The sequence below is a fragment of the Mustela lutreola genome, chromosome 6, assembly GCF_030435805.1.
Source record: "Mustela lutreola isolate mMusLut2 chromosome 6, mMusLut2.pri, whole genome shotgun sequence".
NCBI classification, from domain to species: Eukaryota; Metazoa; Chordata; class Mammalia; order Carnivora; family Mustelidae; genus Mustela; species Mustela lutreola.
In genome coordinates this window covers 139,228,300-139,255,790 of record NC_081295.1, presented here as the reverse complement: position 1 = coordinate 139,255,790, position 27,491 = coordinate 139,228,300, and the positions used below count along the sequence as shown (strand labels likewise).

The following is a 27,491-nucleotide window of genomic DNA, read 5'->3' as shown; positions in this document are numbered from 1 at the left end:
GTAACCGGCAAGCGGGGTGGGCCAAGCAACAAACCTCAGGTTGCCAGCCCGCGTGTACCGCAGGAGGCGGACTTTCGGGGGAATGTCGGAAGAGCGCGGCGGCCGGTCACGTGACTCCTGGTGCCGCCCGCGCTCCCCACCCCTCCGACCAAGCAGCCACGTTGGCGGCGTTCCTCGGCCAGAGGAGGGGGCGTGGCAAGGGCCCGTGCGTGATGCGTGCCCCGCCCCCTCCCGGAGCCCGGATGAAGAGTAACGCCATTACCGCCGGAGCCGCGGAGAGCACTGGCGGGCGGTGACTGGACACCGGACCGGCCGCGCCATGAGACTCCTCTCCCGCCTGCTTCTGCTGCTCTTGCTCGTATTCCCCGCTACGGTCCTGCTCCGCAGTGGCCCTGGAGGTGAGGCGAGGGGGGTGGGCAGCGGGTCTTGGCCGGGAAGAAGCCAGCGACAGCCAAGTTTGAAGCCGGAGGCGGCAGCGGATCCTGGGTCCGTCATCCGCTCCGCCGGCCTCTCCCCACCCCTTCCCCGACCCCCGGCTTGTAGTTGGGGGGTCCCAGCGCGCGCGGGGCGAATCCCCTCTGGGGCCTCCGCCCCTTTCACGCGGAGCGCGGGGCAGTGCCGGGCGACCTTGCTTGGTGGCCGCCCGTAGCCTTGCGTTTCTCTGTCCCGGGACCCGCGCCTGCTGCTGTGGCCGGAGTTGGGGGGTCTTGGGCACAGGGAAGGAGGCGAGTGGGCAGTGGGCACAGCTGCACTCGGAGCGCGCCGCAGCCGTTGTATTTCTTCTGGCCGCCTCCGCTCCACCCCCTCCGCTCTGGGCTGACGTGTCTTTAGCTTCCACGTTGAGAGCCCTCCTTCATTCATTTGCTGAAGCCCGTGGTTTTTACACACCTAAACTCCTAGAGCATCTCTTCCCGCTCCCCCTTCGTGGTCCTCTCCCTGCTTATCAGCCCCTGCACCCTGTGTGTTACCAGGAGGCTTCATTTCAGAAAAACTCCCCATCTTCGCCTGCACTGTCCACCCCTACTCCCAGGCCAACTGAGGAATTCCTGTTACTTGAGCCCTCGTTTTCCTCCCCCCGCCCTTTTTTTCCTGTAACTGTTTTTTGTTTTGGGGAAGCATCACATTTCCCTGGGGAAGAAACGTCGAATTCGACATTATACGTTTGTTTGTTCTTTCCAGCAGTTAATCTGGTGTGAAAATAACTTAACCCGACGTTAAAGATGGGGAACCTTGTCTTTTTGTCCTGGTTCTGTTACGAACTTCAGCTTTCTAATCTGTAAAAGTCAGTCTGACTAAACGATCACTAGAATTCCTTTCAATCTGTAAGTTTAAGCAAACTGTGTGAGAATGATACGATATGAATGATCATGGCAGGTATCCACCAGTGCTTTTGCAAAGAAGAGTGAAGGGACTGGTTGCTCTTTAGTGGATAAAAAACCAAGTGAGAGAATTAATCAAATCTCTTAATGAATTCATTTGCAGGCTTAAAGAGGGATTCTTTTTCTTTATGAGTTGCTTGCTGGTTTGTTCTTATTGGCTTTTTAAAAAATATTGGGGGCTCTTGGGTGGCTCAGGTCATGATCCCAGGGTCCTGGGATTGAGCCCCGCATTGAGCTCCCTGTCTGGCAGGAAGCCTGCTTCTCCCTCTCCCACTCTCTCTGCTTGTGTTCCCTGTGTCTCTCTCTGTCAAATAAATAAATCAAATCTTTTAAAAAAAAAAAATTAAAGAAAATTTAACAATTGTACTTAGAATCTAGAATATATTTTTTCAGTTTTGAAAACCTTTTTTTTTTTTTTTTTTTTAAGAAATGTCAATTGTATCTAAACCTAACTGGATAGCTTTAAACATTTTTTTGTGAGGAATGGTCTTTCTTTCAAAGGATATTTTTAATTTTTGAGAATTGCTAAACTTTCTAGGCACAGAATTGTTACTGATTAATATTAGTATCTACTGAAATGCAGGGTGAAAAGCCGTTGTACATATTGAGAACTCCTGAAATTTAAGTCCAACTTAAAATTATTATGTCAGGATAGGTATTTTTCTTATTGGTTTTACAAAGTGACTTGTAAATTATGAATGCGCTGTCTTTGTGCAGCAAACAGTAGAGGCTGTTTTTCAGTTCATGATGTGTGGTTCAGTGTTCTTTAATGTTTTACATAAATCTTAACAGCCGGTAAAAATTCAAGGAACTGGAAAAGGCTTAAAATGCAGAGTCCTTAATATATACTGTTTTTCCTGGGTATTGTAGCATGTACACATGCTTCCTTTCCCACATTTTTTTTCCCCATCTGAATTGCCACATCATCATTCTTTCTGAGAAATGTTGGAAGAGTCCGTAGAACTTTGAAATTTCTTTAAGTGACTCTCTTGTCTGAAATAGATTTAATATGACTTATTTAGAGAACTTGTGCCTATAAAATTGTTTCTTGGCCTTAATTATGCTTAATTTTTCAATGTAAGAGAAATTTTTAAAAGTACTTAAGACATGTTTGGGGGCACCTGCATGGCTCAGTGGGTTAAGCCTCTGCCTTGGGCTCAGGTCATGATCTCAGGGTCCTGGGATCGAGCCCCACATCAGGCTCTCTGCTCAGCAGGGAGCCTGCTTCCCCCCTCTCTCTCTGCCTGCCTCTCTGCCTACTTGTGATCTCTCTCTGTCAAATAACTAAATAAAATCTTTAAAAAAAAAATGTTTGAAACCATATGCAAAAATAAGTGCATGCTTTCAGTGCTTTCAACCCTGAAGTTACCAGTATAGTTTTTATTTTACTAAATGTGCTTTATGCAAGCTAGTTTTTACCGTGGATGCCACACAAATATTTGTTCCTTGGACTTACATTGCTATCAAGTTCTAAGAGTTTGAGCTGTAGTTAACTTTAATAACAAATGTTTTCTTGCCTAGTTACCGAGATTGCTGTTTTCCTTTAGACCCGAACAGGGTTTTGTTTCTTGTATGGTTAATAACAGGGATTAAATTCTGGAGCTTCTTTCTTTTATTTTTTTGTGAAATTTTATCTTTTGACAGAGAGCATGCCTGTGTGCACATACAGGCATGTGCGTCCAAGCAGATGGAGGGGCAGAGGGATTGGGAGAAATTAGGCTCCCCTCGCAGTAAGGAGCCTGCTCGGGGGAGGGGTAGCTAGGTACATGGATGTGGGCCTTGATCCCAGGACCCTAGGACCATGACCTGAGCTGAAGGCAGATTCTCAACCAGTTGAGCCAGCCAGGTGCCCCTGGAGTGTCTTAGTTTTAAAACAAACTTACTTGAGGCTTTTTATTCGAGCTTCAAGGCATTTTTAGTTTCAGCAGTTCATTTTCCCCAACAAGTAAGTGCTTTTGAAAATTAAACAGCATTTCCCATGAAAGTTAACATACAGTTTATAAGACTATTTTTTAAAAAAGTTTATTTATTTATTTGAGAGAGACAGAGAAAGAGAATACACACAAGCAGGGAGGGCAGAGGGTGAGGCAGGCTCCTTACTGAGCAGGGAGCCTGATGTGGGAGTTGAATCCAGGACCCTGAGATCAAGACCTGAGCTGAAGGCAGATGCTTAACGACTGAGCCACCCAGGTGTCCCTGGTAAGACTATTGATAAGATAAAATCATGAATATTCTAGATGCATTGTAATTTGGCATCTTTCAAGGGAACTGGGAGATTGAATTACTCCAAGGGGAAAGGTGTATTGCCTATACCGGGGACTGAAAAACATCAGTATGCCAGCGGTAAAGCTTAACTTCTAATTTGTGTTTTATTGTTAGGCTCATTAGCTGCAGCTCAGGATCTCACAGAAGATGAAGAAACGGTAGAAGATTCAATAATTGAAGATGAGGATGATGAAGCAGAGGTGGAAGAAGATGAACCCACAGATTTGGTTAGTGTTCTATACAGTGTTATATACATCTATACAGTGTTCTATACAGTGTAATTCATGTTTATATCACTTCTACAATTTATCTTTTTTTTAAAAAAAAAAAAAAAAAGATTTTATATATTAGGGAGAGGGAGAAGCAGACTCCCTGCTAAGCAGGGAGCCTGATATGGGGCTTGATCCCAGGACGCAGGGACCATAACCTGAGCAGAAGGCAGGCGCTTAACCAACTGAGCCACCCAGATGCCCCTAGAATTTATCTTTTTATAGACCAATTTGGGATTAAAAGTCTTGCGTTTAGAGGTTTGTTACTGTGATCAGAGTGGATTGAAGTTGGGAGAAACAGGCCAGTGACTGAGGATGGATCATGAATATTTTCTTGCACAAGGAGGAAGGCATGATACAAAGAACAATTAAAGATCATATAGACATGAACGTGAGAGGGTAACAGTGGGAATGTCACTGAACCAGTGTTGATAGATTTGGGTAGCATGCTACTTAGTTTTTTTTACTTTGAGTAGCTTCTCGCTCTAGATCTCATCTTCCTCCTCATTTTTTCCTTCATTCAGTAAGAATATATTTACTGGGTCCCTACTATGTGCTAGGCACTGTTCTTAGTTCTGCAGTAAACAAGCTAGGTATTCTCTCTGCTCTCATGAAGTTTCTGTTCTTAGGGCGGTATATATGTGTTTTGGTGGCAGACAGTGAGGAGCAAGGAGTAAACAGTGTATAAAATGTGCCCTGTGAAGAGGAAGGGGCTTAGAGAAGATCTCTTAAAAGTCCAGTTCTGAAATTTTTACTATAAAATTACAGTAAAACAGTAAGAATGTTGGGCTAAAATCCAGATCATTGCAGCATGCTTCTAGCTCATTTTATTTCCTCTCTTGGACTACTATAATTTATCCTGCACAAATTTTTACTCCAGAATCAGTCCTCTTCATGGAATTAGCAACACATTGCCTTCAGTGTCCGAAAACGAAGGGCATCGAGTATGAACTGTATCAAATTTCTACTTCTGAATATATTATTCATTCATCCTTTTTACGTTTTCTTCTTTAAAAAAATAGTGAGTTATCTGTCTTTACTCTTTCTAAGGCTAGGCCTACCACCTGTGTTCTTGTCCCCATCTCGTCCTGTGGGATTTTGTATTATTTCCTTCTGTAACTTTATTGTTCTTCTCAGTGACTTGATTCTGATAAGCTATGCATGTATTTCCCTATGCCACTTCATATTCCTCCACTTTAAGTTGCTACACGTTTTTTCGTTACCAGCACGTTGAAAAGAATAAATTGTACCACTTCACATTTGTAGTGTGGTTTCATCTGATGTAACCAGTAAAACTGTTCTTGCTAAATCACCATTGACCTAATTGCGAAATTCCTGGCCTGTTTTTCGTTGTTATCTTGTTTGAGCTTTTGGTAGCATTTGCGGAGTACCCCTTCCTTGAGTTCCTTCGTGTTGGTTTCTGTCCCCCTGCCCCTTTAGTTTCCTCTGCCCAGTTGCTGCTGCGTGGTCTCTCTACCACCTTTTCTCCCTCTGCTTGGCTCCTTCATGTTAATGACACCGTGGTGTCAACCAGCACCACCTTTTCTCGATTACCTTCAGATCCTATCTCTCTAGGTATTTACCTTCCTGAGCTCCATACCTTTATTTCCAGCTCTCCGCCAAATAGCACCATCTGGATACTCCATTCGTACCTGAAATTTTATATGTTCAAAATGGAATTCAGCTTTTACCATCCATCCCACCTCCGTAACTATTTTCTGTTTTGATACGGCTCTAGTGATTCAAGCTCTTGCCTCATGACTTTCTTTTTATCCCACACCCCATTAATCAAATCTTCAGGGTGATTTCTCTGAACCATTTCTCAAGTGTACTCCTTTCTCCTTATTACAGTTTATGATTCCTGCCTTCTTGTCTCTGGTCTCTTTCTATTTGTGGGTCTCTTTTCTCAAAAGTAGAAATTCACTAACTCTTACTAAATGAATAGTATCATTAAGGATATTTAATATATAACATCAAACAATTGCCCAGTCATCAAACAAATGTTTGTGTGTCTTCTCTTAAGTATATGACCTGGGTTTGAAGAATGTTTAAAGTATAAGACAGTCTTTGCCCTTGAGAAGTCTGTCTATTGAGGGAGAGAGTGTTTTACATAAGTGAGAGAAGCAAAATGCCAGTAAACAGTGGTGCCCTTAAGCATCTCAATTTGTTAAAGACCCGAACACTTCAAGTATATGACTATCTCTGTAATCCTGATTGATGAGTAGAGAAGTGCTGCACCAAGGATTAAAATTTAAAAAAAATTTTAAGGTAATTTTTTTTTTTAACATTTTATTTATTTGACAGAATGATTTGGGGAAAGAGGCAGAGGGAGGAGGGGAAGCAGGCTCCCCACTGAGCAAATAGCCAGATGCTGGTCTTGTAAGCAGGACCGTGGGATCATGACTAGAGCTGAAGGCAGACGCTTAACCAACTGAGCACCCAGGCGCCCTAAGGGTTAAATTTTACATTAAAGTTTGTTCATATTTTTTAACTACTGTATGAAGATAGAATTTACATATCATACCATTAACCTGTTTTAAACATAAAATTCAATCTACAGTAAATGTACCAAGTTGAGCAGCTCTGAATTTTAGGACCTTTCCATCATCCCAATGTGATCCTGCTCACTTTTTTTTTAAACCACTTCTTCCAGGGCGCCTGGATGGCTCAGTTGGTTAAGTGGCTGCCTTTGGCTCTGGTCATGATCCCAGGGTCTGGGATGGAGCCCCACATTGAGCTCCCTGCTCAGCGGAGAGCCTGCTTCTCCTTCTCCCTCTGCCTGTTGCTCTGCCTACTTGTGCTATCTCTCTGTCATCTAAATAAATAAAATCTTTAACAAAAAAATAATAATAATAAAACCACTTCTTCCAAGTTGTGACATCTTCTCACAGGAAAATTGTTTTATTAATTTGGGATGATGACAAGGTTGTCTAGAACAAAAGTCAGCAAAATGGCTGCAGGCTGTGTCTAGTTGTTCTTATTGTTGTACATACGGTCTGTGGTTGCTTTCATACTGAAGCCTCAGAGTTGACCAGAGGGACCTCGTGGTTCCCAGAGCCAAAAATATTTGATATCTGGGCCCTTGGGTTGGTGCTGCTTTCAGAGTCCTATTTCCTTCACCCTTGTGGGAAGATGGGGTGGGGGGGGTGAGGAGACTGAGTTTGAGACTTTTTCCTATGAGGAGCTATTCCTGGCATTTAAACTGAGAGGGAAAATAAATACTGTTTAACTTGTGAATTAAGTGTTCCTCTGAAAGATGCTGTTTTTAAAATTTTTTCAAACTTGACAGATAAAGTTTACCAACCCATGTTCAAGAACCTTATAGTTCGGAAGTGTGGTTTGAGTACCTGCAGCCTTGGTATTTCCTGGGTGCTTTTAGAAATAGGGTTTCAGGCTTTCCCTGGAACTGAATCAGAGCTGCATAAAAGCCCCAGGGGACTGGTATGCATATTATTCTTAGAAATGACGACTATGGAAGTTTTTATGCTAACTGATAAGATACACTGAAATCCATACCACTCCTAATCCCTAATCCCAGCAAAGCTTGGGAGAAGCAATATTTTGTCCCAAATCTAGTGAAGTCGTTACTTTTAAATGATGTATTTTCCTCCAAAATTATCTTTTTAATGTTGTTTTTGTTAGGCTGAAGATAAAGAGGAAGAAGATGTATCTGGTGAACCTGAAGCTTCACCAAGTGCAGATACAACTATCCTGTTTGTGAAAGGAGAAGGTAATAGGGAAATGTTAGTTTTAACTCAGACATGGGAATTTTTCAGATGACAAGCTCACTTTTTGGGGGAAGCATTAGTACTGTTTAAAATCTTTATTCATTTTCCTCTTTCTTACAAGTATGGTATAAATACATATTTGAAAAAAATCCTCTTACATGTGTGATTACCCATATCCATAAGGTAGTATTCCTGGCATTTAAACTAAGGGGGAAATTAAATAGTATCTCTTTTAATTAGAAGTTAAATATTCTTTTGGAAGATACTGTTTTTAAACTTTTTCAAACTGCCACAGTAAACTGACTCATATCTTGAGTGTATAAATATTAGTGAAATATTAAATCTGTATAGTTAGACCTGGATTAGAGCCTAGTTTCATTAAAAGAAAACATAACGTCTTATATTTTTGGGGAGCTATAAACCAATACTGTTCTCAATATTTTGTGTGCATTCACTTTATCTTAACAGAAACTGTATCAGGATAGTTACTGTTAAATTGAGATTTAGAGAGATGTAGAACAGGTCCAGAGTTACTGCTCTGTTAAATAGATTATAAAGATGGATTCAGATGTGTCTGTCCCAAAGCCTCTGCTAACTGGGTAAAACTCAGTTCTGTAGGCCACATATAATTATTGAAGAATTTTCTTTTTGATGTTATTATCTTGGTCTTCTCAAGTTTTGTTTTATTCCCACATATATTCAAATTTTATGCCTACAAAAAGTATGATTTGATTAAGAGATTTCCCCTCTTTTTTATAGCTTCCTCATTGGGTTGTTACTTCAAATTTTGTGTTTTGATTGATTGCTTAAAATGGTATGGGTTACCTGGTTAATTTTATTTTTTCAATATTTTAAAAGATACTACAGTTTTCAGGTGGACCTCTTAGACTTACCTTTCTGTCATTCTTTTCTTGTCTGCACAGATAACAGATATAAGTTGGAGGTGACTTCAAGACAAGTAGTCCCACTGCAAGTTAATCTGACTGCTAAAAATACACAGCTCTTTCTTTGACCACATAGCGTGGAAGTGATGTAGTCTAACATATAGATTCTGTGTTCAGTTATGAAGTTGGAGTGCTAGAGTACAGAGAAGCGTTCCAGTTTATACACCAACTGTAATCAGTTACTAGTTAGTAGGAAACTAGGGTGCTCTACTGAAAAGGTTCTGAAAGTTTGCTCAGATCCTTAGTTATGTCTACTTATTTTGTGTGCTTTGAACGTTTTCTAATCTTCTGGTTTCCTTTTTTTGTTTCTTAGATTTTCCAGCAAATAACATTGTGAAGTTCCTAGTAGGCTTTACAAACAAGGGTACAGAAGATTTTATTGTTGAATCCTTAGATGCCTCATTCCGTTATCCTCAGGACTACCAGTTTTATATCCAGAATTTCACAGCTCTTCCTCTGAACACTGTAGTGCCACCCCAGAGACAGGCAACTTTTGAATACTCCTTCATTCCTGCAGAGCCCATGGGTGGACGACCCTTTGGTTTAGTCATCAATCTGAACTACAAAGATTTGAATGTAAGACCTGCTAAACATTTTTTTTTTTTTTTTTAAGTTACAGATGGATGAGAACAATTGACATTGTTAAATGAATACTCTTATATTTATTCATTCAGGCACCTATTTATGGTTGGAGCTGAGATGGACAACAGGGAGGCAAAAATAATTTGGTCTAGTTGTTGCAGGTCTAGAATTCAGCAAGGCAGATAGATATGAACAGGTGATAGCCCAGCATAACTGAATCAGACTAGAGATAGGTAGTAGCCTATAGTAGCAAAGAGGGTGTGACTTGAGCTTGAGCTTAACAGGACAGTAAGCCACGCAGTGGAGTCTACTTCTTACTAAGATGGTAAAATATATAGAGTAATTTGTTTTGTACCTCCGTTCATTGCTTCTATTTTTCCCATTTTACTGCTTTAATTTTAAGTCTTAAGGGCTTTCTGTAAATTTTTCCATCATTTTATATACTCGTAGATAAAAATACAATTAAATATTTTTAGGATAGAACAGTGAGGTTTATGGTTTATGAGAACCAAATAGTCTTATACAAGCTCTGTTGTCTTTTTTGTGGTTTTTAATATATATATAGTATGTCCAATGAATGAATGAGAGAATCCCACTAGAATTTTACTGCTGGGAGTTGACCTCTAGGTGCCAGCTATTACATCCTTCAGATGAGAGCACATTTAAACCATTCCCTTCTCAAAAAGTTCTCAGAGAAGGAAATTCATTCTCTCTTGGAAGTTTACTCAACCTTTTTCTTCACGTAGTGTTAACATGTTTAGTCATGTCTAAGGTAAATCTCTCATGTTGCAATTAAGTTTTCTTTTGTTTTTAAATTAGTGGGTTTTTCATCCTTCAAAATAATATATTATTCTTCCTCAACATTATAGTTATGCATTTGAATAATTATATATTTTATCTTGTTTTCAAGCAGAATTAAGCTTAATCCAACAGACACGTTGCAGTTTTAGTACCATTTTGAATGTTAGTTTATATCAATGTATTCTGATTCTTGGAATTGTCATTGGAGCAATGCAGGTAGAAAGATTTTGAAGTAAAACTTATATTATTACAGTTTAGCACTAAGTGACAGTTCTGAAGAGTACTGCCTTTGTGTGAAGCATCAAACACTGGAAATAGCTATCTATGTATTATCCCACTGATTCTTGTATTTGAAAACAAGTTGTGCTGAACTGACAAATTGTTCCAAGACTGCCACAGAAAAATATTTTGATACTGAAAATTACATTTATTGTAAATTGATTTCCAGTCCATTATAAATTTAGAGCATGGATTTGACTTCTGTTCAAGTCTAGTTCTTAAAATCTGCTACTGCAGCTGCTACTATATACGTTTTCATACTCTTCCCTTCTTTTGTGGAGGATTATACTCAGCAGAAGTTATGGTTTCTAGTTTATGGGTATTTATGGGCTTTGTTTCTATCTGTGCATTTTATCCCCTTTTTATTTTAGTTCCCTGGTTTCACACACATTTCCCCTTTCCCACCTTCACAAAAGCAGAGGACAAGTTTAGCAAAGAAGGAGGCATTTTTTATTTTGTGGAAGAAAGTAATATTATAATGTTGAGTCTGAATTACTTGTATAGTGCAATTACATGTGACTTTTGAGTCCTACTGACCTAAGTGATGAAAAGGCTGTTTTATATCTATTAGGGTAACAGTTTTCAGAAATCTTATAATCTTCTATTTTTTTTCAATGCCGTTGACATTTTTGTGATTTATTAATAGGGCAATGTATTCCAAGATGCTGTCTTCAATCAAACAGTTACAATTATTGAAAGAGAGGATGGGTTGGATGGAGAAACGTAAGTGAAATTTGCAGTTTGTAGATCTTGATCTCACAGGGCAGGCCTGGAAGGCTTGCTCCTATCAACTTTTGTTTTAATAATGAAAATAGACCAAACTAAGATTCCTGTGAAATCCTGCTTATGTAAATCTGTATTTTAGGATTTTATATTTTATAACTATTAATAATGAGTTAAGAAAGATAATAGAAAATGACCAAAATTGTTTTAAAAAGGTAGTTGGCTTTCTGAATGTCCCTTCTTTCTAAATTCCTATCTACCTCATGCTCATGAGCTGATCACCAGCATCATCTAAGTTACATACCTCTTCAATTGCTGTTAAAAATATAAACTAGATGTTCTCTTAGAAACTGTGTTCTTGAAGGATAATGAGTCATTTGTCACTGTATACCCAAATATGTAGTTGACCAAAAGCAGTTTTTAAGTTAAATTATGCAAAATAATTTAATATTTGAGGGAGACAAAACCTAATGCAGTTATTTTAACTGAGCTTGAGCTTGAGTGTAATAAATTGTAATTTTATTTATTTTAGATCATATAATTGCTTTTTTTGACCAATTGTTCTTAAAGATAAATCTGTGAAACTTACTACCTAGACTTAAGTAGAATATAAAATATTTTTTTCCTTTGCTCTACAGTTATTTGGAAAGCATATATTGTGTTAGAATTTTAGTTGTGATTACAGCTATGGTATTGTTTGAGTTAAAGCAGGATTGTAGTTTTAATTAGTTGTGATGTTTCTTAAGAATTAAAGCCAGTTTGCTTTTTCCTTTTATATCAGAATCTTTATGTATATGTTCCTTGCTGGTCTTGGGCTCTTGGTTGTTGTTGGCCTTCATCAACTCCTGGAATCTAGAAAGGTAATTCTAGATGAGTGACTCTTACAGCCATACTTTAAAAGTTGTTACCATACTAAGTATAATCTGGTTATTTGTGGCTTTTTGCTCTCAACTGTGGGTTTGTGCATTTACTGGGTTTGTGCATTTACAGGTTTATTGCACCTTTTTTAAAATAAAACCTAAATATGAGATCTTGGATACGTGACTTGTGTCTGTTCAGACTTCCATACACAAATGTATTAGGGTCTTTTGGCTACATCTTCCAGAATAATCTTTACTTTCATATTGTAATTCTAAATTATGTTAGAATTTTCATTCCTTAAACTCAGACATAAGATTTCATTGTTCTATTTGCTTTTTCATGGATGCTTCTATACCTTTAAGCAGCACAGCTTTTACATTTGCCTTAATACTATTAACTCTAGGAATAATTTCCAGTTAGCAATTAATTGAGGCTTTTCATTTGAAAAAGAAAGAATGAATTTGGCCGTATTCCATCAAACTTCTGCTTTCTTGTTAGGGTAGTAAAGTGGCAGCACTAATGGACCTGCCATAATCCTGGTTTCTCTTTCACTGTGTCTTTATCTGTCCTCCCTGCAAAGAAAACAGAATAGCCCATGTTCCTCTCAATGGAAACTATAACAAGATTTGTTTCAAAATTTGTATTAAGTACTTTAAAAGAGAAATACTTAGTGCTCAAGTATTACTTTCCATAACTTTCTTTACCTCATTTTCATAGTAGCATTTTTGCTATAAATTCGTGTTAGATACAAGGACATCTCCAATTTTTTTGTTTGTTTGTTTTAGGGGTTTTTTTTTGTTTGTTTTCATTTGAATGAAGCCAGTTTTTAGTTACTTTTCATGTATTCATGTAGTCCAGTTTTGGATGATATACCTAATACTCTTACATAAATGATTAGGTTTGTTGTTTAAGAGCAAGACTGAAGAAGGAATTGAATCACTTTCTCCCTAGTAGTTTTTTGTTTGTTTGTTTTTTTAAGTTTTATTTATTTATATGACAGCCAGAGATCACAGGTAGGCAAAGAGGGAAGCAGAGAGAGAGGGGAAAGCAGGCTCCCTGCTGAGCAGAGAGCCTGATGCGGGGCTCCATCCCAGGACCCTGGGATGCAGACCTGAGCCGAAGGCAGAGGCTTTAACCCACTGAGCCACCCAGGTGCCCCATCTCCCTAGTAGTTTTGATGCAAATACTCCAGGAACAAAGTTTGAGGTTGTTAGCTTAAATGAGATTTAAAATTTTTGTTTTATCTGTGCCAATTGTTTGTGTTTAGTTAGCTAACAGTGCAGAAATCTACCTGCCTGCGTGCAGCATTCCAGTAATTATCTTGAATTTTGTTGGATGTTAAGATAAATTTATGATTTGATTCCTAAAGGGAGAAAAAAATCACTGTATAAGTAGAAGTTCTTAGTCGGTCCACCAGCCCACAGACATACAAAGTTTTATAGCAGAGGAAATGTCCTTTAAAACCTGAAAATAAATCATTGTTATCAAGTTTTATTCCTTATCATCTATTCTTTATAATTGGAGTTAGGCATGAATTTATCCTTCTAATTAATAAAATACTTGACTAGGAATATGTTTTGAAGAGGACATATTTGTTAAGATATTTAAATTAGGTAACAATACACTTTCTTAAAAATTATAGTGACCATTATAATAGAACTCCTTTAAAATGTTTTTATGCTCTTTTAGCGCAAGAGACCCTTACAGAAGGTAGAGATGGGTACATCAAGTCAGAATGATGTTGACATGAGTTGGATTCCTCAGGAAACTTTGAATCAGATCAGTAAGTACTCAAAACTTAGCTGGAAAAATTTTCTCTTAAATGCAAATTAAGTATTTTAGGTATCAAAATGCTTGGTCAATGCTACTTAACACTCATCTTTTTCATTACTTGTGTAGAATCAAGTGTAATATTAATAAACACTTTAAAATTTTATTCTGAGTAGTATTTTTAAGCTTTAATTTAGAATGCTTCCAAATCAGCAGTTTTATATACAAATGTGTGAATTGTATGTATTCCTAATCCTTTCCTATCTCTTTTTTTCTGTTGCTTCAGTGCAGAGTAGAAGAGGTGAGGCAATTAAATTTTTTAATGGTGTTTGCTACGTATAGTACTGGATTTTGTAGAGCATATGAATACTTTACAGGACGTTTAATGAGTAATAGAAGAGTTTTCTAGCACTGTATTTATTAGAAAAACTAACTACTAACTGCCCACTATAGTTTGAAAGAATAAAACTGAAACATAACTTGGTAGTTTATCTAACATATATTTCAGTTTCATTATGTATGTGATTACTTAAAATACTAATGTTTATGAAAGAATGAAAGACTTTTTTCCTCCAATTGTCAATGGACTGTTGTTGTTTTATAAGATTTCTTTATTTATGTTAGAGAGTGAGCAAGTAAGCTAGTGCAGGAAGGGGCAGAGAGAGAATCTCAAGCCGACTCTGTGCTGACATGGAGCCTGATGTGGGGCTCAGTCTCACGACCCTGAGATCATGACCTGAGCTGAAACCAAGAGTCTGTTGCTCATCTGACGATGCCACCCAGGGGCCCTGTAAATGGACTTCTAAGAAACATTCATTATAAGAGTACTATGGCCTCGTATTAAAAACATTAATAAATAGTACAGAAATGAAAAACTGAGATCACCTCCTGTCTACACTAATTGCATTTTCTATAAATAATAGGTGTTCATTATTCTAAGTATTTTCTCTACATTTACCAGTACGTATGTCCGTTTGTGAATATTTTATACAAATGACATTGTATTGCAAACACTGTTCTACTTTCTGAGTTTTCATGTCTTGGATTTTTTTTTTTTTTTAAGATTTTATTTATTTATTAGAGATCACAAGTAGGCAGAGGGGCATGTGGGGGGGGGGGTCAGGCTCCCCGCTGAGCAGAGAGCCCAGTGCGTGGGGCTTAATCCCAGGATCCTGGGATCATGACCCAAGCCGAAGGCAGAGCTTTAACCCACTGAGCCACCCAGGCGCCCCTTGGATTTTTTTTTATGGTAGTGCTTTATTTACCTCATTCTTTTTAATAACTGGATAGTATTCCTTTATCTAAATGTGTCATGATAAGTTAAACCTATTCTGTATTGAAGGATATTTAGTATTTCCAGTTTTTCTTTCTTAAATTAAAACTATAATGAACATTTTTATATAAAAATTTATGGGATAATTTATCATTTTTTAATTGAGTTGGTTGACATATAACAGATTCACATGCACAGTGTAATGATTCAGTATTTGTATATATTGTAAAATAATCACAGTAAGTCTGTTACCACACATAGTTAAAAAACTTTTTTTTTAGAATTTACTTGAATGCATGCTCACAGGCAGGGGGAGGGGCAGAGAGAGTGCCGAGAAGCCGACTCACCACTGAACAGGGTCTCCAACTCGGGGCTCTATCACAGGATCTGGGATCATGACCCTTAACTGATTGAGCCACGTGGGCACCCCAAATCTTTTTTTTTTTCTTGTAACAAAAACTTTTAAGATCTACCCTCTTAGCAAACTTTCAAATACATAGTGCAGTATTAAAAACTATAGACGTCATGATATCCATTACACCCCCATGACTTAGTTATTTTATAGCAGGAAGTTTTGTACCTTTTGACCTCCTTCTCCCCTTTCACCCACCCCTGTACCTGGGATACATAATTCCTTGAAAGTAAAATGGTTGGGTCTAAGGTTACATACATTTTTATTTTTATTTTAATGAAAAGTCCTATTTCCCTTTCAAAAGATAGTTTATATTCTCAGCAGTGCACAATATTGCCTGTTTCTTTTTCATTCTCACCAATCTTAAGTATTTGTTTTTAAAGATTTTATTTATTCATTTGAGGGAGAAAGTAAGAGGAGATAAGGTCAGAGGGAGAAGCAGACTCCCCGTGGAGCAGGGAGCCCAGTGCAGGACACGATCCCGGGATTCTGGGATCATGACCTGAGCCAAAGGCAGTCGATTGATCAACTGAGCCACCCAGTTGCCCACCAGGCTTAGGTATTAAGTATTATCAAATGTTTTAATTTGGCGGTATGGTACGAAATATTGTCTTTCATACAGTTAATAAGGTTTGACTTCTTTACACATATATATTGGCCACTTAGTATCTGTTTTCTTGTGAATGGGCAGTTCATGTCCTCTCCAGGGTTATGAAGTGAATTGTTTTATTGTTCCTTTCAGGGAGCTTTCTCTGTTGAAACATAATTATGATATGGTAGTTCCTTTTTTAGAAGTGGGTACAAAGCAGTAACAGCATAGGAGGGAGGGGCCTTCGTTCTCTAGGAGAGAGTAGGGGAGTCATTCATGAAAATGGACTTTTGACCAGAGTCTTAAGAAGTTAGGTGAGAAGGAGTCTTCAGTTTTATGTACCAGGCTAAGGACTTGGCTTTTCTTCTTGATAAAAGGGAGCCATCAGATACTTTGAAGCAGATAATTAAATTCATATTTTTTTTAAAAAATTATCATAGTTTTGTGGTGTATGGTTTAGCAAGCATAGCAAGCAGGAGCCACTAAAAGTTGGGATACCAGTTAGATGATTTCAATATAGCATCTGAGAAATCTTTAGGGCCTAAGCTAAAGCAGTAGTGATGTGGAGGAAAAGAAACTAGAAAGGTTTTTCAGGATTGGAGCAGATTGGGCTTTGGGTGGCTTTTTGGATGTTTGAGGGAGGAAGGAGGGAAGAGTTAGAGTTTTAGGCATCTGGATGGAAGATGATCCTGTTAGGGAATACGAGAAGAGTGGCACAGTGCATGAGGGGAGAGGAATTAGAACTAGGTCTGTTGATCATGAGGAGCCCTGATAAGGATGTCCAGTAAGCATTTGAAAGTTGTATTTAGAGCAGAGGTGTATCAGGATTTGGAGACATTGATGGGGCACCTGGCTGGCTTAGTCTGTGGAGTGGGATTGTAAATTCAAACCCCGCTTTGGGTGTAGAGACTATTTAAAATTAAATTAAAAGATTTGGAGACATTGGGACATACAGCGTAAGTGGTAGCTGAGATCCCATGAAATAATTTATCTTCAAATTTAAATCTTTGCTGTTTAAGGGCAAGTTTTCCATATTATCCTGATACGAATAGCAAAATATGGAATCGGGTTGTAGGGTAAACTGTGGTCTCTTTGTAATGCATCAGAATTCCTTATGTAGTCTGGTATGTTTAAAATAAGGGTTCTTCATGAATAACTAAATTTTAAATATCTTACACAGAATTGTTTGAAATGTTGAAAAGCATTAAAAGTCACAATTGAAAAGTAAAGTCACTATAAGCTGTGGAGCCATCCCTCCCAAAGAATTTCTGCATGACAAATAGATTGTGGGTAGGGGAGTGGTTTTATAGTATCTTTCTCCCTGACATTGTTGTTCATGAACTTAAAGCTGAGAATTATTACACTTACAGAGTGTTTGTATTTATGGTGGTATTTTCATTAGCAGGTATCAGGTGTTTAGTCTGTCATAATACTATGCTGTGTTCTCAGTGGGCATGTTGAAAAGAAGAATATTACTGTTTTTTTCAGAGTTTACATTTCCACCTGAGGAAAATAAAGCACATTTATGAAATATTTGAGTAATCAGAGATGGTATCTGATATGTGATAGAGTGAATTATATGGACAACTTCTAAGTTAGGAAAGGGGACCATACTAGGATCTAGGGAGGCCTTGTTGAAGGACTGTTTAGCACCTCCTTATACTGGGCATTCTAGAACACTCTGCAAGGTGAGGTGCTGTCTCTATTTACTGATGAGAAATTGCTACTGAGAAAAAATAACCTGCTAAGATCCTCAGCTGGATTGTCACATTCTGAAGCCCATGTGCTTTCCCAGGAAGACTTAAGACTCAAAGAAGGATAGCGTTAAAGTCCCTAAATGTTTTTTAATGGTACTGGTCTTTCTTGCTCAAAATCTGATTTTGTTTTAGGTCCATGTCTTAACCACCAAAGATACTTGTATTATTCCTTTTTCCATTTACATGAAACCCCTCATTTTGGAAAAACTTCATAAACAACAGTGAAACTTCTGAACAGCATTGATATAATCTGATTTTCCAGTTAGGAAGATGAAAGTTTTTATCAAAATCAGGGTTGTGATTCATTGCCCTCTACAGACTTATTGAGAGGCATGTTATCTATAAATTGTTACTAGAATTTGAAAATAGGTGGAAAGCATGTCACACTCTCATACATAATCAGTCCTTTTTCACCATTACTATTAGCAAAGCCTGGGAGCTAAGAGGTGCTAGTTGGAGCCTCATCCTGTGAAATCAAAGGAGTCCTGAGACCATTTCAGAAATTGGGTGCACAGTGACTCTTAATGATAAAAAACAAACGGAGGGTTGATGAAGGGCGGTGGTGAGGGACAGGTTAGATGGCAGATGGCCATTAAGGAGGGCACTTGTGATGATCCCTGGGTGTTCTATGTAAGTAATGAATCACTGAACTCTACTCCAGGAGCCAGTATTGTTCTATATGTTAACTACCTAAAATTTAGGTTTAAAATATACATATATATTACTTTGAATAAAAGAAAAAAATCTTCAAAATTGGGAACACAAAAGTTAAGAAGGAAGAAGGGTATAAAAAAATACATGTGATTAATAAAAACATGATTATTTACCCCCCCTTTTAAAGTAGTCTCTACACCCAACATGGGGGTTGAACTCACAACCCTGAGATCAAGAGTCCAATGCCTTATTTATTTATTTATTTATTTGACAGAGTAGGCAGAGAAGCAGGCAGAGAGAGAGGAGGAAGCAGGCTCCCCACTGAGCAGAGAGCCCGATGCGGGACTCGATCCCAGGACCCTGGGATCCTGGCCTGAGCCACAGACAGAGGCCTTAACCCACCAAGCCACCCAGGCGCCCCGAGTCCAGTGCTCTTTTTGCTCAGTCAGTCAGGCATTCTAATTATTTGCTCTCTTAGAGTTAATTTTTTTTTTTTTTTACAGTGCCACACTACTTCCAAAAAAATTCTGATTTGCAAAGAAATAACTCCCTTCCTGGTAGAAATAACATCACATTTAAAGAGTAATTAATTATTTTATATATTAATAAATAATCATGTCAAAATATCTTCAGTGGTTTCATAAATATCATTTACAATATGTAATTGTTTTTCCAATATGGGACAATGCATTGCACCTGGTAGCTCTGTCTTAAGTACCCCCCCCCCCAACCTTTTTTTTAAGTCCCTTTTAATTTATAACAGTTCAAAAAGGTTGGCTTTTCGACCTGTGGAAAGTGGCTTTTCATACTTTAATATGTGTAAAGATCATTTGAAAATCCTGCTGTGATGCAGGTTCAGGTAAAGTTTCAGATTGGTGCAACACCGAATGGTGTTTCTAACAGGCTCCCAGATGGTGCCAGTGCTGCTGGACCCAGTTATCACCCTGAAGGATGAGACTCGAGAAAGTCCCATGTTCCCGATTTCTCTGATTGTTTTCTCTTGATGCCTTTTAGTTAAAATTTCTTTAACTTGGAAGATAAATCTATAGGTTTGATTAGATTGAATCATTTTTGTTTCATAGCATATATCATGAGTACTTCTCCCTGATCACATCAAGAGACAGTCTTTGATTGTCCCACCATTAATGATCCTGAATTGAGCACTAGATTAGGGTAGGAGCCACATGACGTTCCCATGTAACCAGGAAAGGGTAGTGGTTTTGCTTGTAACCTTGAAGTTATCTCTGTGGCATTACTTTGGAATCACACAGATCCCCAGTTCAAACCATTCACCAGCTTAAATCCTTTCATGAATCAGTGTTTCAGAAGTTGTGTTGATTTTTTAATGAAATTTCTTTAATTTTTACTAACTGCCATTCTTTTGTGAAGTAGAGCTCTCCATCAACTGGGGCTTTTTGGTTACATTATAGAAAGTAATTACTGTTAGAAGAGGAGGATAAGTGCTTAATTTCCCTTTACTTTCCAATTTTCAAAGAGTTAACTTAAAAACCACCCAATGTGACAAAAGAGTTTTTCTAATTTTCTCTTGTTTTTTGATTATCATGTACCAACTCAGCTTTATACTTTTTTTCATGCTCAGATTGTTACAGTTTTGACTGCTGGCTGCCTTTCTATGCTTTATCTCAACCAAAGGGCTGAGATGGGTTTACCAGTTGCCTTTTTTGAACCACCTTCATTCTCACCCTTTGGATCTTTGAATGATCCCTTCCTTGCTGGCTCATCAAGATAATCCAGACATTTTGTGTTCCATGCTCTAGGCATGGAACAAGCTGTTTCTCCAAGGACTCCTGGATGATACTAGAAATGAAAATCTAGGCTTTAGGAATGTCACTGATACTGGGTGACATTTTTTCTAGGCCTGTTCTGTGAACTGAGCTAGAAAATACATATTTTTTCAAACCCTGAAATCATACTGATATTTGCAGTTCAACTTAAAAAATACTTTTACTTAATTTTGTATGCTTGTATTTTGTTTTTCTTAACACTTGATTCCTTACAGCAGTAGTTCTCAAAACTGTAGCACTCAAGAACCACCTGGCCAGCTTCTTACCCTTGCTAGGCCTCACCCCCTAGAATTTCCAGTCAAGTAGGTCTGGGTAAGGCCCAAGGATTTGCATATCTATTTTCTCAGGTGATTTTTGAGGCTGCTGGTCCAGACCATACTTTGAGAACCACCTTCGAACATGGTTTTCTCAGAGTAAAGGGGTTGAGCCAAATTAAAGATAATTTAGGAAAAAATAGCCCTATCTTTCAAAGATAAGACATGTGCTTTTCATATTTGAGGACAGAATGGAGAAAACCAAGAGAAAATTTAAAGATAATGAAACAGGAGGTGTGCATGGTAGTGGAAGTCTCTCAGGCTTCCAGGAATATTGGAGGGGGGCGGGTAGTGTGAGAACAGACAGGTTTCAGGGGCCAGTGTTTAATTTGGCAAGAGATTTTTCTCGTCTCCGTCTCACTCATCAGAATGTAAAGAAAGGAGGGGTGGTTTGAAACGATTTGAGCCTGCTACAAATACATTTTCTCCTGATATGTTGTGCATTTCAGATTAGGGTGCTTCTGTTTCCCTCAAGTCTTTTTAACTGTAAATGACAGGTTAGGTGCTATTAATAGAAAATTATAGGTCCTTTGTTTAATACTAGTGTTTTAAATGTATACGTAAGGCAACCTGATCAGAAACTTAGAAAGATGAAGTCTTTCATGTAATTTGACTTTCTTTTAATTTGGGGATCCATTAGAAAGCTTGTAATTTTTATATCATTAATTTAAGAAATTGATCTGACAGCTATTTATGTAATATGACTCCCCCAGGTGTAGTAGGAAATGGGATAGATTGTGCAGTCTGAGAAGGGGTTGGTGAGGGCAGGTTTAGGTTTCTGCTGACATTTTGCCTTTGTCTTTTTAAAAAAGAAAAAAGTTGCAGCTTTGCCACAATTAGGTGGTTTTCTATAACACCTTTCTTTTTAAATAAGGACAGCTGGGGCGTTTTCAGATCTGCCCCATTTACTGAATCTCATTAACATCATTTCCAGTGTTTTTTGTTCTTTCAGTTAAGTGATTTCTTATTTCATATAGTTTTAATCTTTGCTCTTAAAAGTTGAAGTATTTTGACCTTAAATAATATATTAGGTTTTTGGGTTTTTTAAGTATTTTTTTAAGGTTTTTGGTGGGGCAGGTGGTAAGAGGGGGTTGTTTTTTTTCTTGGGCTGAAAAGCATTACACACATCAGTTACTGTTTTTTGCTGAAGTAAGATAAAATGCTGCTTTCTAGGCCCTTGAGGAATTTGGAGCCATTATCCCAAAAGCCGAATGACTCTAGAATGCTGTCTTACTCTGTTGCTCATGTATCTGCTTCTTAACTTGGCTGTGCTGGGCTGGTGGAGGTTTTTAGATTTCTTGTTAAGGTAGGCAGAGTTGGCTGCCTTACTGGAGTCCAGTTGGGGTGTTGAAACAGGCATTAAAGGTCCTTTGTGGCACTTTTTCATGTGTTCTATTGAAAACCCTGCCGCAGATCGTTGAAATTGTTGTGAAGTGCTGATTACTGACTTAAGTTTGCATAGTAACCACTACATTCACACAGAGGGCTGTTTGATTCCAAAGTCCTTTTTTGGGGCATCTGGGTGTCTCAGTCAGTTAAGCATCCGCTTTTGACTTGGGTCATGATCTCAGGGTCCTGGGATCGAGCCCCACATCAGGCTTCCTGCTCACCGGGGAGTCTTGCTTCTCCCTCTCCCTCTGCTGCTCCCCTGCTTGTGCTCTTGCTCTCTCAAAGACATAATTAATCTTAAAAAAATAAAGAACATTTTGAGGAGTGCCTGAGTTGGTTAAGCGTCCAGCTGTTGATCTCAGCTCAAGTCTTGATCTCAGGGTCCAGAGTTTGAGCCCCACATGGAGCCTACTTAAATAAATAAAGCTCAAAGATAATATTCAGCATATTGTTTATCTTAAAATATTATCTAATAATTGGTCAGTTGCATAAAGGCAGTAGTTTTAGTCTAATCTTTCTGAAATCTGATGAAAGTTGCAGGCTTTTTCCATCAGAAAAATGCTTCTGTGCTCAGTTTTGGGTGAGTTGAGACCGCCCCCAAACACTTCATTAACCTATCTTAATAAAGTATCGGGGTCAGTTTTCCTATGATTTGCAGACTCAGTATTTCATAGTCATTAAAGCATATTTTTGAAAAGGAATTTAGCTGCTAAGTATTCTTGATAGACATTTACTATATATTTTTATATTACAGTTTTGGGATCTGGCAATTTTAGAAAAATTAAGATTCTCTAGGTAAATTTCTTTTCATACCATTGTTCATGAAATGCTTACAAAACAAACCCCATACTTTGGTGTTAAATATTTTTTCCAGCCCTTCATTGTTTTTTTTTTTTTTTAAGCTGGAAAAATAATTTTAGTTTGTAACTTGTACCACGAAGGGTCTTACTTCCTAATATATAAAGTGCTACTAGAAATTAAAAAAGTAGTGGTCAGAGAAGAAGATAGCCTTACTTAAAGAAACATACAGGTGACTCCTCTTACTGGATCAAAGTAAAAACTCACCACCAATTTTAGCTTTTGTTTAATAGAACCCACTAGGAAGATAATGTAAGGAGATAAAGAGAAAAAAGTGTATATACAAAGAAGGCTTACGTTTGCAGGATGGTTTTGATACTGATCTTCTAAAAATTTCCTTTAACCTGCTGTTTGTTGCAGCTAAATTTGTGGAATTGCCAAAAATTAGCAAACTGCATGGCTTAATTTGTAGGCAGTATAGGTGTTTTTAAGCTGCAAATTTCGTACCTTTGACACTATCTCTAAAGCACTTACTTACACATGTATAAACATTAAATTGTTGAATTTAAGATTTTGCTTGGTTGCTTAAATATTCCAGTAACCAAGAGGAGACCTTTTCCTACCCTGGTCACAAAAAAGTTTTGTTTGAATTGAGTTACTTCTTGAAGGATTATTTTAAAAGTTAGTTTAACAACCTGTACTACACAAGAGGCATTTATACTAGGGTGTTTTTGCATGTGTGTTCTTTTGTTTCTTTGTAAACTTAGTGGTAAAGTTGAAGGAAAATGCTTTTTAAAGGTCTTTTGCATCCATCATATTTACAATAAGCAAGTTAAAACTTTCTCTTTTCTTCCAGATAAAGCTTCACCAAGAAGGTTGCCCAGGAAACGGGCACAGAAGAGATCAGTGGGATCTGATGAGTAAATGTTCCTTTGTGCAACAATTCAGTCTTTACTTAACCTGCCCTAATGTTTTTCGGCCTGATGGGAATTAGTGCAGAGAAGCCATATCACCATAGAAGGCAACTACTACTTATGTGTGGACTGAGCAATCAGAGTCTGTGGCGATAATATTACTGAAAATGCACTGCATTCATTTTTCTAAAGTAACAAATTTGGTTTTTTTTAAGCCATTAAAATCTATGTGTGTGCGTGTGTATGTATGTGAGCAGTTGGTGTTACCAGAATCATTGTTGAACTACCTGAAGCCTGCCTTTAGAATACTAAATATAATGCTATTGTGTCTCTTTTTGACATTTTCTGGTACTCCCCCCCCCCCCCCGCCAAAACTCAATGAATGAATATTTGTCCAATATGATTGTAAATGTCCTGCCTTAGATTGTTTTAAAGAAAATAGTTTGTTTCTCTTTGAGAATTGCTCAAATCCAGTTGATGGAGCAAATTAGTATTCTTGTTGTTGCTGTTTTACAACTAGTATTCTAAAGGCACAAACAGGAGTAGCTGCTTTTTAGCAATAGAATTGTTTTGGTATTTTGCTGCTGTTTACCATAATGCGCACCTTCAGAAAACTTCCCAAATGAGTCCAAGGAATTTGGGGATTTCTAGCAACAAAATTGTGAAGCATGAGAATTCTGCTGATTTTGATATATAAAATCCACCCCTTTTTCTTTTTTTACTTTTTTTTTTTAAGATAATGGTACATTTGTGGGACCTGAGTTGTGTTATCCATTGTTTTTTTTTTCTGATCCACTTAGGTTTTTTTGTTTTTTTAAGAGATCATATTTTTCCCTTAATAGGAGTATCTTGCTTGAAAAAAAATTGCCTTGGTCTATAGACTAAGCAAAAAGTCAGTTTATAGGGGCAGAGATATATTACAAGTAATACTAATCTGTAAAAAAAAAAAAAAGGAATTGGATATTTTTTTAAGTAGTTAACCATTTGGTTTTTATCTAATATTTTTGGGTAATTTGTTCAGAAAACCTTTTTTAAATAAATCTGAAGAATTCCAAAATTTTAAGCACTTAAGATCTCAGTACCAAAATTAGATTGGACTTTGTAAAATCCTATTAGAGTCACTCTTGTCCCAGGTAGTAAATGAAGTTTGGCATTATTGTCAGACTGGATAAAGAGTAAAGTAAAATAGTGTGAACAGATAAGAGGCTTTTCCCCTCTGTCTTTAAGCCATATTCTCCCACATATATTTTGTAAAGAAATGGTAAATGAAATTCTAGTGGCTGTTTAATTCCTGATCTGTCTTTAATACAATGGATTTACCCCTCCTGCCCTCTTCTTTATAATCCCCGCCCATTCCCACACGAAACAACAGCAAAACAAGACACACAAACAAAAAAATCTTACCAAGTTCTTTATTTAAAAATCTGAGCCAAAGCCTATGACAATAGAATAGAAGTTATTGTTGTATAGTTGTTAATCACTTCGCAAGTAGGGGCTAAGGTGTCAAATTCTCTATATTGGCATTGCTGAACTATAAACTTTCTATATCTGTAATATAAAGTGTTTTGAGTTTTTAATTGGGCTGTATGATCAGTAGCTTATTTTGAAAAAGCTCTATGAGCTGTAAAAACTGCATGTTTTTTTGTTTAATGTAATATAGGAGACCCTCCACCTTCTCAAGGAATATATTTCAAAACATTGTTTTGTGAATTCCTAAGTTTTTGAAACTCCTAGAACCATATTGCAGTGAGGTGTAATTACAAAATTTAAATGGTTTCTAGACAGTTTCATTGACTACTTGGTGGTACTTAGGCAGTGGCAAAGCCACCGAGGTACAGGTGCCAGCCCTTCTGATTCCTAAGTAATTTGCCTTACATGCTAGCCTTTCCGCTGCTGAGGTTCAGATTAGTACCTCAGAAGTTATTTGTCATGTTGTTTCGTTTTTTAGCATTGATTGGGAACAGTTGAAAACTCTTAAATCCTCAGCTGCCAGGGTCTTCTATAGTATCAGTATGTGTTTAGCAGAAAACTAACTCCATAATGAATGGAATTCAATTCCACACATGGTTTGTTCAAGCACACTTAATAAGTAGCCTATTTTTTAAATGTCTTTTTTAAATGTAAATATTTGGATGAAGTTTTTAAAGTTTGTTTTGATATATTCATTTGCTACACCAACCATGGTTTCAGAACTTACCTTTTGAGCAAATTGGTTTCAGAATCTGTAAAATGAACCAAGAATCTTGTGTACCAAACCTGTCACTCAGACATGTGAGAATAATGTGTTCATAAAGCATGGATCTTGCTTTGGTTGTATAGCTTCATCATTCATTTCACGGTCTTACGTAGTGAGTGAGTTTTCAGAGCACCCCTGCCCTCTGAAGTGTTGTCTGAACAGTGGGGTGGAGCCGGAATGGGACCTGCGAGGTCCTGAGGAAGAGAGAAGTCAGAAGAAGAGGAAGGTGGGCTTGACTTTGGTAGTTTTTAATATTAAGTCAGTTTCAGGAAATAGTGACTCTGATAGGAGGGAAAGGCAGATTTAGCTCTTAAAAAAAGAACAACAACATTGAAATCCACTGCCTTAAAGGTATATTTGCAGTGCATTAGCCTCTAATTGTATTTGTCTCCGTTGAGGAGTAGTCAGTGGTGGTAATGTGACCTTGAAATCTTTATTTAATGACTTAACATTATTTTGGAGGTACAGTAATAGGTAAATGTAATATGTCAGTCTCATATAACATTCGTCTTTTTTGGTAGAATGATTTCCATACCCTTGGTTGGAAGAAAAAAGAAACTTGGTTAGTGAATTTAAATAATGAAGTAATTTTTCTTTTTTTTTTTTAAATCTTGAACTTGGCAATACACATCGTCTCTCACTGGGGTTTTGATCGGTTACAATTCTTGGTCTTTCATTTTTTATTTTAGTTCCAAAATTAGATGTTAGCTTAAATTTAAAAATTATAATCTGTATTTCCAGCTACACTTGAAATATTCACCACATTTTTGGACGGCATGATTTATAGCTGTAACATCAATACATTTATTCTAGTTTTACTAAATAAAATCCTACTTTGAACTAATCTCTCCAGCTTAGTGAAGAGCAACCTTCAACTCCTCACTGCTAGCATAAGCAGCATTTTAGTGTAGTACGGGGCAAGAACAGAGCTGACCTGCAAACTTTCCAGCAATTTTAGGCCTCTTACAGAACTTTACCAGTTAATATTTGTATGCTTTTATTCTTTGTTTACACAAAAGCCTAGACTTTTATAGTAATTAATTCTATATATAACCTGAAGTTCTGGAGATTTTCCCTTTTTCAGACTTTGGATTTATTTAGGAGTATGGCTCTGAAGTTCAGGTACCAATAGCTGCCTTTTTAAAGGCAATAGAAAAGGAACTCATTTATTAAACATCAGCCATGGACTGTTCTCTTGGGCCTCTCCTTTCATCATCTAATAAAGCTTCACAACAACTCCCTAAAGGAAGGTGATTCTCACTTTACAGAAGGGGAAAAAAAGGTTACAATTTGATTTTAGATTCAGAGCTTTTTCTAAAACTCCCACATTCTTTCCCCTGCACCATGTTTAAGATGGAAATTTTATAAAACCAAGCATTTGGGCAGCTTACTAATACTTGGTTTTCCAGAATTCAGCAGCCGAAAAGCTCTAATAAACTCAACATTACTATATCTCTACTTATACTATACAGTAGTATATAAATGCCACTCAACTCCAGAATACTAAAAAATAACCCCAAAGAGACTCTGAGCTGTTACAAATTGATTTTTGTGTTAGTTTGTGGTGTATCCATGTAATTCAAAATTTATATATGATAATTGAGTCATCCACAGAAACCAACTTAATCTCAATAATGACACCTCTTTACACTTGATTAACAAAACATGGTCTTTAAAAACTTTTTTTTTAAGATTGATACACTAGTTTGGCTGGATTTTTAAGTTTTAAAAGGTTGAAGATTCATCTTC

General features: G+C 37.5%; 1 protein-coding gene across 1 annotated transcript; it reads left to right on the top strand.

Moving 5' to 3' along the window:
- The first annotated feature begins 224 nt into the window (after nucleotides 1–224).
- SSR1 (signal sequence receptor subunit 1) lies at nucleotides 225–25,812 on the top strand. Its single transcript, XM_059179196.1, has 8 exons — nucleotides 225–398; nucleotides 3,759–3,871; nucleotides 7,556–7,643; nucleotides 8,899–9,161; nucleotides 10,894–10,970; nucleotides 11,752–11,830; nucleotides 13,521–13,614; nucleotides 23,449–25,812. The coding sequence occupies exons 1-8, from the start codon at nucleotides 320–322 to the stop codon at nucleotides 23,514–23,516; spliced, it is 861 nt and encodes a 286-aa protein (XP_059035179.1). The 5' UTR covers nucleotides 225–319; the 3' UTR covers nucleotides 23,517–25,812.
- The last annotated feature ends 1,679 nt before the right edge of the window (nucleotides 25,813–27,491 follow it).

Excerpts from the sequence above, each read along its gene's own strand:
- SSR1 (XM_059179196.1), top strand. The coding sequence starts at position 320 with ATGAGACTCCTCTCCCGCCTGCTTCTGCTGCTCTTGCTCGTATTCCCC. Across the intron at positions 399-3,758 it reads GCTCCGCAGTGGCCCTGGAG|GCTCATTAGCTGCAGCTCAG; the intron begins GTGAGGCGAGGG and ends TTTTATTGTTAG. Across the intron at positions 7,644-8,898 it reads CCTGTTTGTGAAAGGAGAAG|ATTTTCCAGCAAATAACATT; the intron begins GTAATAGGGAAA and ends TTTGTTTCTTAG.